General features: G+C 45.2%; 1 protein-coding gene across 1 annotated transcript in view; it reads left to right on the top strand.

Moving 5' to 3' along the window:
• The window catches only part of bckdhb (branched chain keto acid dehydrogenase E1 subunit beta), a 45,703-nt gene extending 33,851 nt beyond the window's left edge, over positions 1-11,852 (top strand). Inside the window, exons 10-11 of the mRNA XM_080540876.1 lie at positions 10,005-10,153; positions 10,829-11,852. Coding sequence (XP_080397002.1) covers positions 10,005-10,145 — 141 coding nt within the window. The 3' untranslated portion in view covers positions 10,146-10,153; positions 10,829-11,852. The remainder of the gene's footprint in view (positions 1-10,004; positions 10,154-10,828) is intronic.
• The last annotated feature ends 751 nt before the right edge of the window (positions 11,853-12,603 follow it).

Below are 12,603 nucleotides of genomic sequence, written 5' to 3'. Positions count from 1 at the left end.
TGCTCTCACTAACCTCTTCCTGATGTCCTCTGAGATCTCCTTTCCTCTCGGCATGGTGTGTTTTGCATTCACCTGTATGGATAACACAAAACTGACCACTATCTCTATTTATCAGAGTCCCGCCCAAACTCTTTCCTAAAGATCTCTCCTTTGATTGGTTCATTTGGTACCCAATTATTTACTCACCTAATTCTACTTACCTACTTGATTTAACCAATGCAATTTAGGGTTCACTTAGTTTTACACCTGCACTAATTTCTTTATAATTGAGTTTTTCTACTACACGCACGATTTCCTCTAAACCAATGTATGGAATTGGTCAATATAAACCTGTTATGTCAGATAAAAAAGACGGCTTCTGATTAAATAAAGATTTCATGGTAAAAACAAAAAAAATCTATAATTGCACAAGGTGTTCACATACTTTCAAGCAGCTCTGTAAGACAGTGGCATGAGTTGGCATGAGTCACACAACATGATTTCCCTCTGAGGACCTCTTCATCCCCTCTATCCCCCTGCAGAGTTTCTCTACTGTAAATAATTAAAACAACAACAAAACATATTCTAGCATTATGACTATGAATGGCCCCTGACCCTAGCACAGATTACTTTTTCTTGCTATGACTGACGGTTAGATCATCCACCTACTTAGACAAATATATTTGTTGTAAGTCGCTTTGGATAAAGTGTCTGCTAAATGGCAAACATTTTTATGTAAAATGATTTGTGTGTTACATGTCCCCTTGTGTGATACACTTGTGAAACATGTCCCCTTTCTCCTTCCCCCTGCTTCTGTCCTAACGAGGTGAGATGGTGAGATGATGAACAGTATGTGCTGCCGGTATTCTCCCTTGTTAGGGAGTGAGGGAGGCGTGAGCCGTCGACCACAGTCAATCTCTCGTCTCTCTGGCCTATTCATGTGTGGTTACTGTATAACCTTTGACCTCATGGGAGGTGTCACCCGTGGCTCTCCTACCTCCCTTCCCCTAGTTGGCTGGAGAAAGCCAAAGACATCCAGCTATGAGGAAATGTGCTGTTTGCGTTACCTCAAGTGGAGGCCTGTCCGTCTGTGTCAACAGTGGAGCGCTGAGATGAGGTTCGAGGATGACTCATCCCCCCTCCCCCCCCCACCCTGTCATTCATCCGCTGTTGTCTTTCCAGCCCAGATGTGTGCTGAAAGGTTTAATGGTCATGTATGAGTCATGTGCCTTTTCACATGTTTTATGTGTGTTTTGACGGGGCATGTCATTTGGTGAATACACATGTTGAGAGCAGTACTGTCGATTTATCATCTAGATTGTATCGTGTGTAATAGTCTTTGACATTTGGACAGTGTGATTTAAAATGTTTTGTTCAAGCCAGTATTGGATGATATTCATGGCTTGGCAGGCGACAGTGTTCCGGAACATGGTGATATTGGGACTGTAAAACACTGTTGACTAGAAAGGCTTTCCTCTTGGTAAACATGCAATTTCGATAATGCATACAACAGTCCCACGGCTCAAGTCTTTCCAGGTATACAAACCTGTCTGCGTCACATTGTCGTGCCCCCCCGCCCAACTCTCCCCCACTCAAGATCACGACTCACGCTCTCATGGCCAGGTTCCCGTGGAAACGTGATAATGCCGCTGACTCTGGAGGCCACCTGTTGCCCTCCGGTCCAGATGGCAGAGGGGTGGCGAGGTCGAGGCCGCCATGGTCACCATGGTGACTCACACGGAAAATAACGGGGATGTGGTGTCGGGTTCCGTGCTGATAACGGCAACGGAACAGGAAAAAAGGGGTCTAAAAATAGAGCTTTTAGAAGGAAGGTGTTGAACTGTTGAACCACTGTGGGTCGACACTGGAACACTAGGAACTACAGTAACAATAACAACAACACCGGGAACAACACGATGTAGATCAGAGAGTCAGACCCGGGTCAGCACCAACCCAGAGTCCAGTAAAGGGCTCGGCCAGGGCGACGTTCCAATTTTCTCCCCAGGGTGAATAAGTGTTAACCCCCCCCCCCTGCATTTTATAGCTGGTTTATTTATCAGCCGAAGGGAGTTTTGATCCTATTTCTTAGAAAATCACAAAGGGGAGAGGTGTAGAGGGAATGAGAACAAGTGCACTCTTTGGGTAATGGTAGAGGATCACACCACCCCCCTGGAATATGTGTCTCAGGGGCCCAGGCTAGGGCGGGGCCGCGGGAGAAGGGAGACCTCTGATTAGAGCGGTCTGATAGCATAGTCTGATAGCCACTGTGTGTTTAGTCTATTAGACAGCCTATTATTACTGCAGACGAAGGCCACTACTAAGGGACTACCAGGTCAGGTCCAGCTACCTCAGGGCTGTGAGAGAGTATCAGCTTCCACTGACGTATTAGCTTTACTGTTTTGCTCTGTTTGGATAGGGTTGGATATAAGTTTCCGCTTTCTGGATTGACTGCGTAGGCGCTGCGTCACCGTTTGCCCTGGAACAAGGTGACGTGCCATTGGCTGACCTCTCCTCAGATCTCCGGCGCTGACTTCGAAATAGGGGAGACTGATGGGACGTCCGTCAGTCCCCTGTCTGTCTGAATGGTCCTCAGGGACACAGAGGGTTGAGCCGCTTCCTCCCTCCCATACTGCGATGTGATTATTTACACAGTGCAGGCAGTTATCACTACCACACACCAGCAGGCTGTTTGTGTACCCCCAGAGCCTGGAAAACAACACCAATCCCGAAACCCATTATCGACAACGTGTTTTTAAACGTTTTAACATGGTTCCATTCGACACAGCAGTGATGTGTGATGTCATGTACAGTTCATACTGCGTAACGCGTCCTTCCCACTGTGTACAACCAGACCCAGATTATACAGTGCTTCTGGTCTCATAAGCTTCGCTGGAGACCTACCACAGTTGCCAGCCACGTTGGAATGCTTGATCCTCGTTCACCCTCCTTGCTCCTCCTCCTACCCTGAGTAGTGCTTGACTTTATTAGTGTGTCATTTGAATCAAGCGAATCGTCCAGAATCTAAGTACAACCCAGTTCTTACCACTGAGCTGTGGTACTGCTCTGCTCCGGGCCCAACATCAAAGCCCCATTGGCTCCATTCAGGCCCAGTTGGTGTTGGTCGAGGATGAAGGCTCGTGTTTCTCCGCCATAAATGCCTTCCAAGTCAGAACCAGAACTCTGGTTGCCTGGCAGGCTGTTTTGAAGAAGTGTGTGTGTGTGTGTGTGTGTGTGTGTGTGTGTTTGTTTCCTCGCTGGCTGTTTCTCTTGAGTGCTCTTCCACTGTTAAACCATGGCTGCCCCCCCTGTTTCCCTCCATCAGAGGCTCCACAAAGCCCTCTTCAAAGCCCTGTTTATGCAGACTGGTGGAGTTAGCCTAGAGTGAGTATTAGTCGTGCAGGCTTGGCTGGAACCAAGAGAGGGTATTCCTCTGAGCTTATGTCATCTTCCTGCTGGTTGATTGGTCGAGTGGCCCTGGCCTCGAAAAGAAAAAACTGACTTTGTCAAGTCAATGGCTTATTAATTATTTGTAAATCCAGTCAAATAAGAGTTCTGATATGATAGATCTATAGCCCACTGCTGACACAACTTCAGAGCAGAAAGTCGAGTGTTGTGTGTTGCTGGAGAGACGAAAGTTAGGCGGAGAAGATTCCGATTAAACTGTGACGAGAGATCAAAACGGCGGCTTTGGTTTCTTTTTTTCCATTGCTTTTCCATGTCGTGCTAGCGACATCTTGCCAAGCAACTGATATCTTTGTGTTGCATATGAAACCCAGTAAGACCATTATGCGGCTTGTCCTTGCTACACAACACACGAGAGGGTGTGCTATATCGTTGTTTGAGCACGGCTGTGCTGCGGTCAAAGGCACAAAAGGCGCAGCTGGGAAATGGGTCCTCTGCGCTGGTGCAGTTCACAAATCATGCAGCTGATGGATCAAGCCAAGTCAAATAATTTCGCTATTGCATTTTCCATGGAGAATGTTTAATATTTTTGGGGAGATAAGCCTAGGAAGGGAGAAATTGTTCTCGTCACATTGTGCGCAAGTGATCATTCAGAAAAGAACAGTAAAGAGGTTTTTCTGTTGTCTGTCGTCATTTGAGTATGGCTGGATTGCACCTTTTTGCAAATCAGGTTGTGCTAGTCAGAGTTGCCGGATCTAGGTTAACCGTTGTATAATTGACAGTGACATTTAGACTAGTCATATTAGACTAGTCCTCTTAGACTCATCCTCTAAGACTAGTCCTTTTAGACTACTCCTGTTAGACTACTCCTGTTAGACTCATCCTCTAAGACTAGTCCTTTTAGACTACTCCTGTTAGACTCATCCTCTAAGACTAGTCCTTTTAGACTACTCCTGTTAGACTCATCCTCTAAGACTAGTCCTTTTAGACTACTCCTGTTAGACTCATCCTCTAAGACTAGTCCTTGTAGACTAGTCCTCCCTGGCTTGTCCTCGTTTAGCATCAGTCCTTCAAGGTTAGAGGGATTGGCCCTTCTAGGCCACAATAAGATTTTTTCATTTTTGGCCGGCATGGCCTGTGATATTGGCATTTCCTTGTCACTAGTCTGTAGTGACTACACTCCCCAATCAGTGGCTGTCGCTTGACAAAGTGTCTCTGTGTGACAGGAGGCAAAATACGCACAACTGCAAATCTTAAGCCCCGTCGGACCATATTTTTACATCGTGCCTCGTTCCAAGACGCAGTCCAGTCCCCGCAGTTGTCCTGCCATGTCGCCATATTGTTATTCTGGCATTTAACTACATTGCATATAATGATGCACTTGCAGAAAGATAAACAGCGATTTCAGTGAAATTTGAGCTGTGTGGCCGCTCTCTGTCTCTGTCCAGCTGTGCTGGTGAGAAACTGCACTGTACTTTCCTCCCGTACCTCTCCCTCCTACACACTCACTTTTTTATCTCTGTCTTTCGGTCTCTGTCTATCTCTCCCTCTGTTTCTCCCTCTGTCTCTCTGTCTCTCTGTCTCTCTGTCTCTCTCTCTCTCTCTCTCTCTCTCTCTCTCTCTCTCTCTCTCTCTCTCTCCCTCTGTCTCTCTCTCTCTCTCTCTCTCTCTCTCTCTCTCTCTCTCTCTCTCTGTGTTCTCTCTCCTTTTCCAGTAAGTGTGTTAGAGGAGATGACAGTTGGGATTCAGGCCTGTAGCCTGTAGAGAGAGAGTTTGGGACTCTCTTTTGTGCTTGTGTCCTGGACACTGATGGACCTCCATCAGGAGGATGAAATGACAGTAAATATGGACCTGGGAACTGGACTCTGTGTTCTGGTAACTGGTGAGCTGAGTGTAGGGTTCTTTGTTGCTAAAAAGCTTGTTACTTGTTCTACTTGTTACTTTGGTATATTGAGCTATTTCAATAGGAACTCCAGTAGCAGCTAATTAACACGTTTATTAATTCATAAAACCCCATGTACAGCTCTGGGGAAAATTAAGACCACTGCAAAATTATCAGTTTTTACTATTTATAGGTACAGTATGTGTTTGAGTAAAATATTTAACATTATAACATTTTTCTTTTATTCTATAAATTACTGACAATATTTCTTTCAAATTCCAAATAGAAATATTGTCATTTAGAGCATTTATTTGCAGAAAGTGACAACTGGTCAAAATAACAAAAAAGACGCAGTGTTTTTAGACCTCAAATAATGCAAAGAAAACAAGTTCAACTGTATATCGGCACTCATGGAATGCCTCATGTCCAATCAAATTACTTGGTCGGAACTAACTGTTGTATAATAATGTTTTAACTCAGGAAGAGCTCAGAAAGCATTCTTTGGTGGGAAAAACCCTGATTTTCAATCATAGCTTTTCAGCTCTCCACCAGTCTTTCTTATTGCTGTTGGGTGACTTTATGCCACTCCTGGCAAAAAAAAGTTAAGCAGCTTGGGCCACACCGCCGACCTGTACCTCTGTTAACGGGTTAGAGCAGCCACACAGCCTCTCCATGTCTAAACAAGTCTCTCTCTTAACAAGAGGGGAAAAAAACAGTAATTATCTCGGAACGCTCATCAAGGATGGATAACTGCAAACTCATTGTGGAGGTTGAGTGTAAGAGAGTAAAACGTCTTAGGCTTTGGTTCCTGACATTGTAGCACCACAGATTAAGCATCATAAAGAGATAAGAAAAAAAGAGACGGCATGGAAAGAAGTTGCTTCAGCTGTTGATGCAGAAGGTTGTATATATTTATGATGCTTGACAATGTAGTTTTTCACCCCAGATAAGTAACCTACACAGTGAGAGATTACATTACAAGTATTTATTTAAAGGCTTCACAACCAATTTTAAATTAAACAAAAAGCAGACATGTAAGCTCGGCTCCTTTCAGGAAACATGTGAAATGAAATTCGGGTGATCATCTAATCAATACCTCTATCTATCTTGAGTGTCATCTGCATGACAGTGCAAAATGTACACCATGGTTACAGATAATATTGCCGAGGGGTAGAATATACAGAGAGAACAGTAAAGGGCCATCTGTATGATTTATATTCCACGTTGTACGTCTTTCTACAAAAATGCAGACCTGAATGGACAGATCCATCCTGACGTGTCCATAAAAGGCTTCTTACTCTCAGTCAGGTCCAAGAAGCAGCTAGGCAGCTTTGCGTCCGGCTTGGCTTCAGGCCCTCTCTACACAAGTGTGTGCCTGTTGTCTTCTATTATCATGCCAGTAGGAGAAGTGTTTTATTGGCTACTCGCTAGAATTTGCATCCCTCCATACGGGCACCCCGAGTTGTGGTATAACGGATGCTGTATACATGAACTCAAATACACCCTGCACGCGGCAGGTTGCTCTCCCATGGCCTGTTGGAGCAGAGGAGTTCGCCAGGAAAAGTTTTTGTTTGGGGTGTTGAGGGAGGCAGGGGAGGCAGGTTTTTTCTTTTTTTTGCTGACACTAAACGACATGCAGCCATTAAGCCTAATCAGTTCTAATTAACCAAGCGGAGCAGGCTGCCAGTGGTGGGGTGAGTGGGGAATGGCCCCCAGCTGCCAAGAGGATGGCTGCCTACATAGGGGAAGCCCAGCATGGGCCAGGGCACGCAGCTGTCTGGATCCTCCTCAGGTTCCTGTCTCTCCCCTGGTTGGTTCTCAATCGCTCCCACGGATAGACATAGGGAGGTAGACACACAGCCCTAAACACACACACACACACACACAACCCTAAACTCATACAGACCTCTACATCCCATGATATCCGTGCCTCTACTTACTTGTAAATCTGTAAAAACGCTGGTAAAACGATTTCAAGAACCATTTTACGACCACCATTTTACAGGAGTAGTAATCACGTAAATGTATGTCTGTATCCTGGTACTGTAAACTCTTTTATGACCTGGAGTGGGTTACCTCCGCCTGTGTAATCCCTTATGTAAACCAGCGCATCCTGAGACCTATAGCTGGAGAGGCCCGGCGGCCCTGGCACAGTCCCGGGAGGCGGAACAGAGCATGACTCGCATCTGTAGCCTTTTTCTCTCTCTCTATCCCTCTATCCATCTATCAATTTGTAGAACAATTATAATAATTTTCCACTGGAATGTTTGGCAGAGACAAGGCATGACTAATATTGAAATCTGACTCCAATGTAATTATGAATGGTCTTTATTGTCATTGATATAGTACAGGTACCAAACAACGAAATTTGGGAGGGGTGGCTCCCCTGGTGCTAGGAAAGAAAAAAATAAAAAAAAGAAGGGAAAGGAGCTGGTTTACATAAATAAAGGCTATGTACACTATCCACTATACTATACTGTACAGATAAAACGACTAGGGTTGTCATATTGCACATAGTGTTATTGCACATTCATTTAAAGTGTCGCAGTTTGCAGGCTTGAAATGTACACATTTGTGCCTCAGCACTACACCTGATTTTTTCAATCCAGCAGCTACCATCAATCCGTCCAGACTGTCCAGGGCCCAGAACCTAGGTCTTTGCTGTGTTCAGGGCCTGGATGGCCCTGGGGTAGAAGCTGAGCTTCAGTCTGTTATCTGTTATCACTATGTGCAAAGAATTGTTGAGTCTGTGCTTAATGAGTGCAGGAAAGGTAAAATAGAATGAATCAAATGAGGCTTTAATAATACTGTATACTTATACATCTATTACAAGGCAAATAATTGTCCCACTTCACATCCATCCATCTATCTCTGCCCTCTCTCTCTCTCTCTCTCTCTCTCTGTCTCTCTCTCTCTGCCCTCTCTCTCTGCTCTCTCTCTCTCTATCTCTCTCTCTCTCTGCTCTCTCTCTCTCTCTATCTCTGCTCTCTCTCTCCCTCTCTCTCTCTCTCTCTCTATCTCTGCTCTCTCCCTCTCTCTCTCTCTCTCTCTCTATCTCTGCTCTCTCCCTCTCTCTCTCTCTCTCTCTCCCTCTCTCTCTCTATCTCTCTCTATCTCTCTTTCTCTCTCTCTCTCTCTCTCTCTCTCTCTCTCTCTCTACCTCTCTCTCTCCCTCTCTCTCTCCCTCTCTCTCTCTCTCCCTCTCTCTCTCTCTCTCTCTCTCTCTCCCCCCCACCCCTCCTGTTGTGTTTTTACAGCCCATGACAGACATTCTCAGACAGATTCTCATCAAGCATGATGTACTCAAACAACCTCCGCCAGATGTTTTGTAGGACATTAAAAACACACTAGGCAACATGCAAATGCGCTGAACTAGTTTGTAATCTGGGAGGGTCTACTTCCAGAGGGTCTTCAGAGGTCTATCCGTCCTGTTTGCTGCTGCTGCTGTACTCAGAGGAGAGGAGAGGTCAAAAGGTCAAAAGACCCTATTGTGCGATAAGCCAAATGACTGACGCTTCTGTGTTTGGAGTTCTCAAGTTCAATGACTAGCGGCTAAATACAGATGCAGTAATAATGACCTGTCATTGACCATAGTCATTAAGATATCAAGGTCGGGGCTGACGTCTTGAGGTATTCATAATGTGCAGCCACTACCTGTGATAATCTACTTATACAAGGTGCAGATTTTTTTTTTTTTTTTTGATGAACAGGGGGAAAAGTGAGTTTATTCATTTTCAGAGAAAAAGGGGAGACACACACCCTACCACTCTGCTTCTCTGTGTGAAATCTTATCTCTCTGAAAGACATAACACTTTTATCTATGTCTTTTTATTTATTATCTATTATCTTATTAAATGTTTATCTATTTTTTTTTCTTCTATCTATTCTTCTATCTATTCTTGTCACCTTAACTTACTGTTCTCCACTTGTATTTGTTTATGCTGTAAGTAAAGCACTTTGAATTGCCCCTGTTGTATGTGCTATACAAATAAACCTGCCTTGCCGTGACTTGTTTTTTCGTTCGAGCTTGTTTTTGATGGGAGGGCTACGAGAAGATCACATTTAATCTGTACTGTCAATTGTGCGTGCATGCGTGATAGAGAGAGAGAGAGAGTGTGAGAGAGAGAGTATGAGTGTGTGCGTGATAGAGAGAGAGAGAGTGTGAGAGAGAGAGTATGAGTGTGTGTGTGTGCGTGTGTGGCTCAGTGACAGCCCCCCCCCTCCTGTGAAGTGTATTGGCCAACTCTATTCAATCTGTTCCCCCATGCCCTGCTCACACACAGTGGGAGGCGGTCAAAAGCTAACGGAGACATGACTGATGGCTTGTTTTACATTTCAGCCAAATGCTCAGGGCATCGGCCAGCTGTCCCGTGGTTGCATTGGCCAGCCACAAACAGATTGAATAAGCCAGGTTGGCCTCGATCTCAATCAGTCTCTGCCTCAAATCCATTGCCTAGCTTTTTAGCTTGATCCAATAATTTTTTATTTAGCTATCGTTCATTTCAAGTGTTACGGTGGCTTACTACAGCAATGCTATTATATACTGTCTGAATCCCCCTCTCCCAGTCAGGCATATAACACAAAGTACAGTAAATGTTCAGGGTTAAGCAATGTGAGTGACTGAACGTCTGCTGAGTGCCTGAGGCAGGGCTGTCATGTCGAGGAGGATGACCCCTGAACACCCCTGAATTTATTCTCTCTGTCCCGCCCCTCTCCGTCCCGCCCCCCCCTCCCCCTTTAGGAGGAGTGTTTCCTGAACTTGGAGGCTCCCATCTCCAGGGTGTGTGGCTATGACACGCCCTTCCCTCATATCTTTGAACCCTTCTACATCCCCGACAAGTGGAAGTGCTTCGAGGCCATCAAGAAGTTGATCAACTTTTGATCCAACAGGTGAGACGGCCGTCTGCCCCACACAGACTCATATAGGACAGTACAATGACCTCAGTCTCCAGCTGCTTGTATCAGATGTTTATTCGCTCTTTGTAGCTTGATTGAACACATTGTAAATCTTACGGTCAGAACCATTATCTTATACGATGCTGTTTGTGTTTATCCTCAACCTCAAACAACCCCATTCAGAAGTTATGGATGTGCTTTCTTGAATTCAAATATGTTTCTCTAACCTCATGCTGTAATTGTTTTATAGTTTCGTATTGCCATGATTAGATTTTATGTGCTGCAGATTTGACGAGTAATTCACTGTGAAATGAGATTTGTCTCAGTCCACTGTGTTTATTCCGGGGTTAATTGCCTGTGTCGGTTTGAGCACTAGTTGTCAAAAAGGGACTGAAAAGGAGGCGGGAATGCTGCGGACATTCCTCCCCTCTACTTCCTCTGCTCTCTCCCTCTCCTCTCTCCTCTTGCTCACTCCTTCTACACCCCCCCCCCCCTCTTTCCTTGCATCCAACTTTTGCTCAAGCAAGATCTGGACTGACATACTGAACTTTCCCTTCTCCTCCTCTCCCCTCCTCCCCTTCCCTCCACCCAGCTTGTGCCCCTCCATCCAGCTTGTGCCCCCCCCCACACCCCTCTGCTGAACTGACATACTAAACTCCTCCTTTTCAGAGAGCCATATCTCTTATAGTGGACCTGAACCTTCTCTGGCTCTCCATCTCATCATTGGGCAGCATCCAGGAAAAGACACAGTCCACCAGCCAGTCAGGCACCGCTATCCCACCAGTGTCTCCTGTCCTCTCCGTGCGGCAAGCACAGGCTGTTACTCCTGGTTTAGTGAGCCTATTGTATACATGGAGGGATCAATGCCCCTGTTCGAATACTTCATACTAAAAAATATGCATCCTTCCATGATGTAATCACTGACCAAACATGATTGGATTGGACAGAGCAAGCTTTTCCACTGCAGTGCTTGCACCAATCCAGTCATGTCTGATTAGTGATATTGAAGGAAGGGAGGAATGAAGAATACATGTTAAGAGTATTCAAACAGGGCCAAGGTGACCTGTGACAGTCCTTTTTCAATCTATTCTACATGCTCCCCAGTGGGGTATTCCATCAAAGTCGCTAAAGGAAAATCCAGGCTAATTTTGATGTCTCGCAAGACGTATGGCTGCCCTTTATGCATCTATGCTTTTTCTAAAATGTGTTTCTTTTTCCTTTCCTAAACACCAGGGGAGCCTCCCCTCCTAAATTTCGTTGTTTGGTACCTGTACTGTAGCAATGACAAATAAAGTCTATCTATCTAACCCGTTAACAGGGGCGCCGAAATGAAACACACACGTGCTGCTGAGATTGACGCTTGCGGTATAAACTGGCCCTTAGCGACGTTGATGGAATTACCTCCCTGCACTTCCGTTGTCAACACAGTTCCACTTTCACACTAATATTAGTCTAGATTCTATTGGTATTGTATGGGTGCTCTGTTAGAATGATAGGATGAGAATTCTATTTGTATGGTTAGAATGCTGTTGCAAATTAAATGTCTCTCTGCCGCTCCCTGTTTGCTACGACTCAGATTGAAACGTGTGTCCTTGCCTTTCTAATCTGTATTTTATTTGATATATGAACTTAACTGTACTAAAAATAATGGACCTGTTTGTAAGGAAATTATACAATAAACATTGCTGTGGTACACTGGCCTTGTTTCTTTGTTCCATGTATTAATGGGCATGTGTGATGATTGATGGTAAAGATAAACGATCGCTGATGAACAATGTGGACCACACACAGATTATTCTAGTCTCTTCCACTTCCACTTCTACCTGACCTGTTCATGAATCTGCCATCTGATATAGGAGAGTACACATGACCCCAGACTGGGGTTGAACACTCCGCAACTGAGTGATGAAGACTGGATGTTTCAGGAGGACCGCCGTGTTGCTGGGAACAAAGTGTGCGTCTCTCTCCACATGTCCTCCAAGGCCTGAGAGAGCTCTATCACACACACTCACACACACACACACACAACAAGGCCTGGCCAAACCAGATGCACTCACACATGAAAAGATGGTTGGGAATAGAACCGTACTACAGGCCATAGACAGCCTGCTCTGACCCTCCCTGATCAAAGATCTCCAACCACGTCTCTGGCCGTAGACTAGAGATGAACCTTAGTGGGGGGTGCGCTTTAGCAGTTGGCTAGCGCTCACACAGATCCGGAGCCAGGCTAGGGATGAACAAGGTTCAGCAAACCCTTTCTGTGTTCAGTTGTGGTGTATGTGATTTTGCAGTTGAGTTGACCCTCAAGTTATCTCATAGTTTGATTTAGGCATCTTCCGTCGGGTGTAGCTCCATGGGAGAGTGTAAGTTATACTTAAAGGTTTCCCTGGAAAGAGTCTGGAAAACGTAACCACGGCACATACTTGTTGAAGCACTTCTCCATA

Source organism: Nansenia antarctica, assembly GCF_963989245.1.
Source record: "Nansenia antarctica genome assembly, chromosome: 10".
Lineage (NCBI taxonomy): Eukaryota > Metazoa > Chordata > Actinopteri > Argentiniformes > Microstomatidae > Nansenia > Nansenia antarctica.
This window is presented reverse-complemented; position numbering and strand designations above follow the sequence as displayed.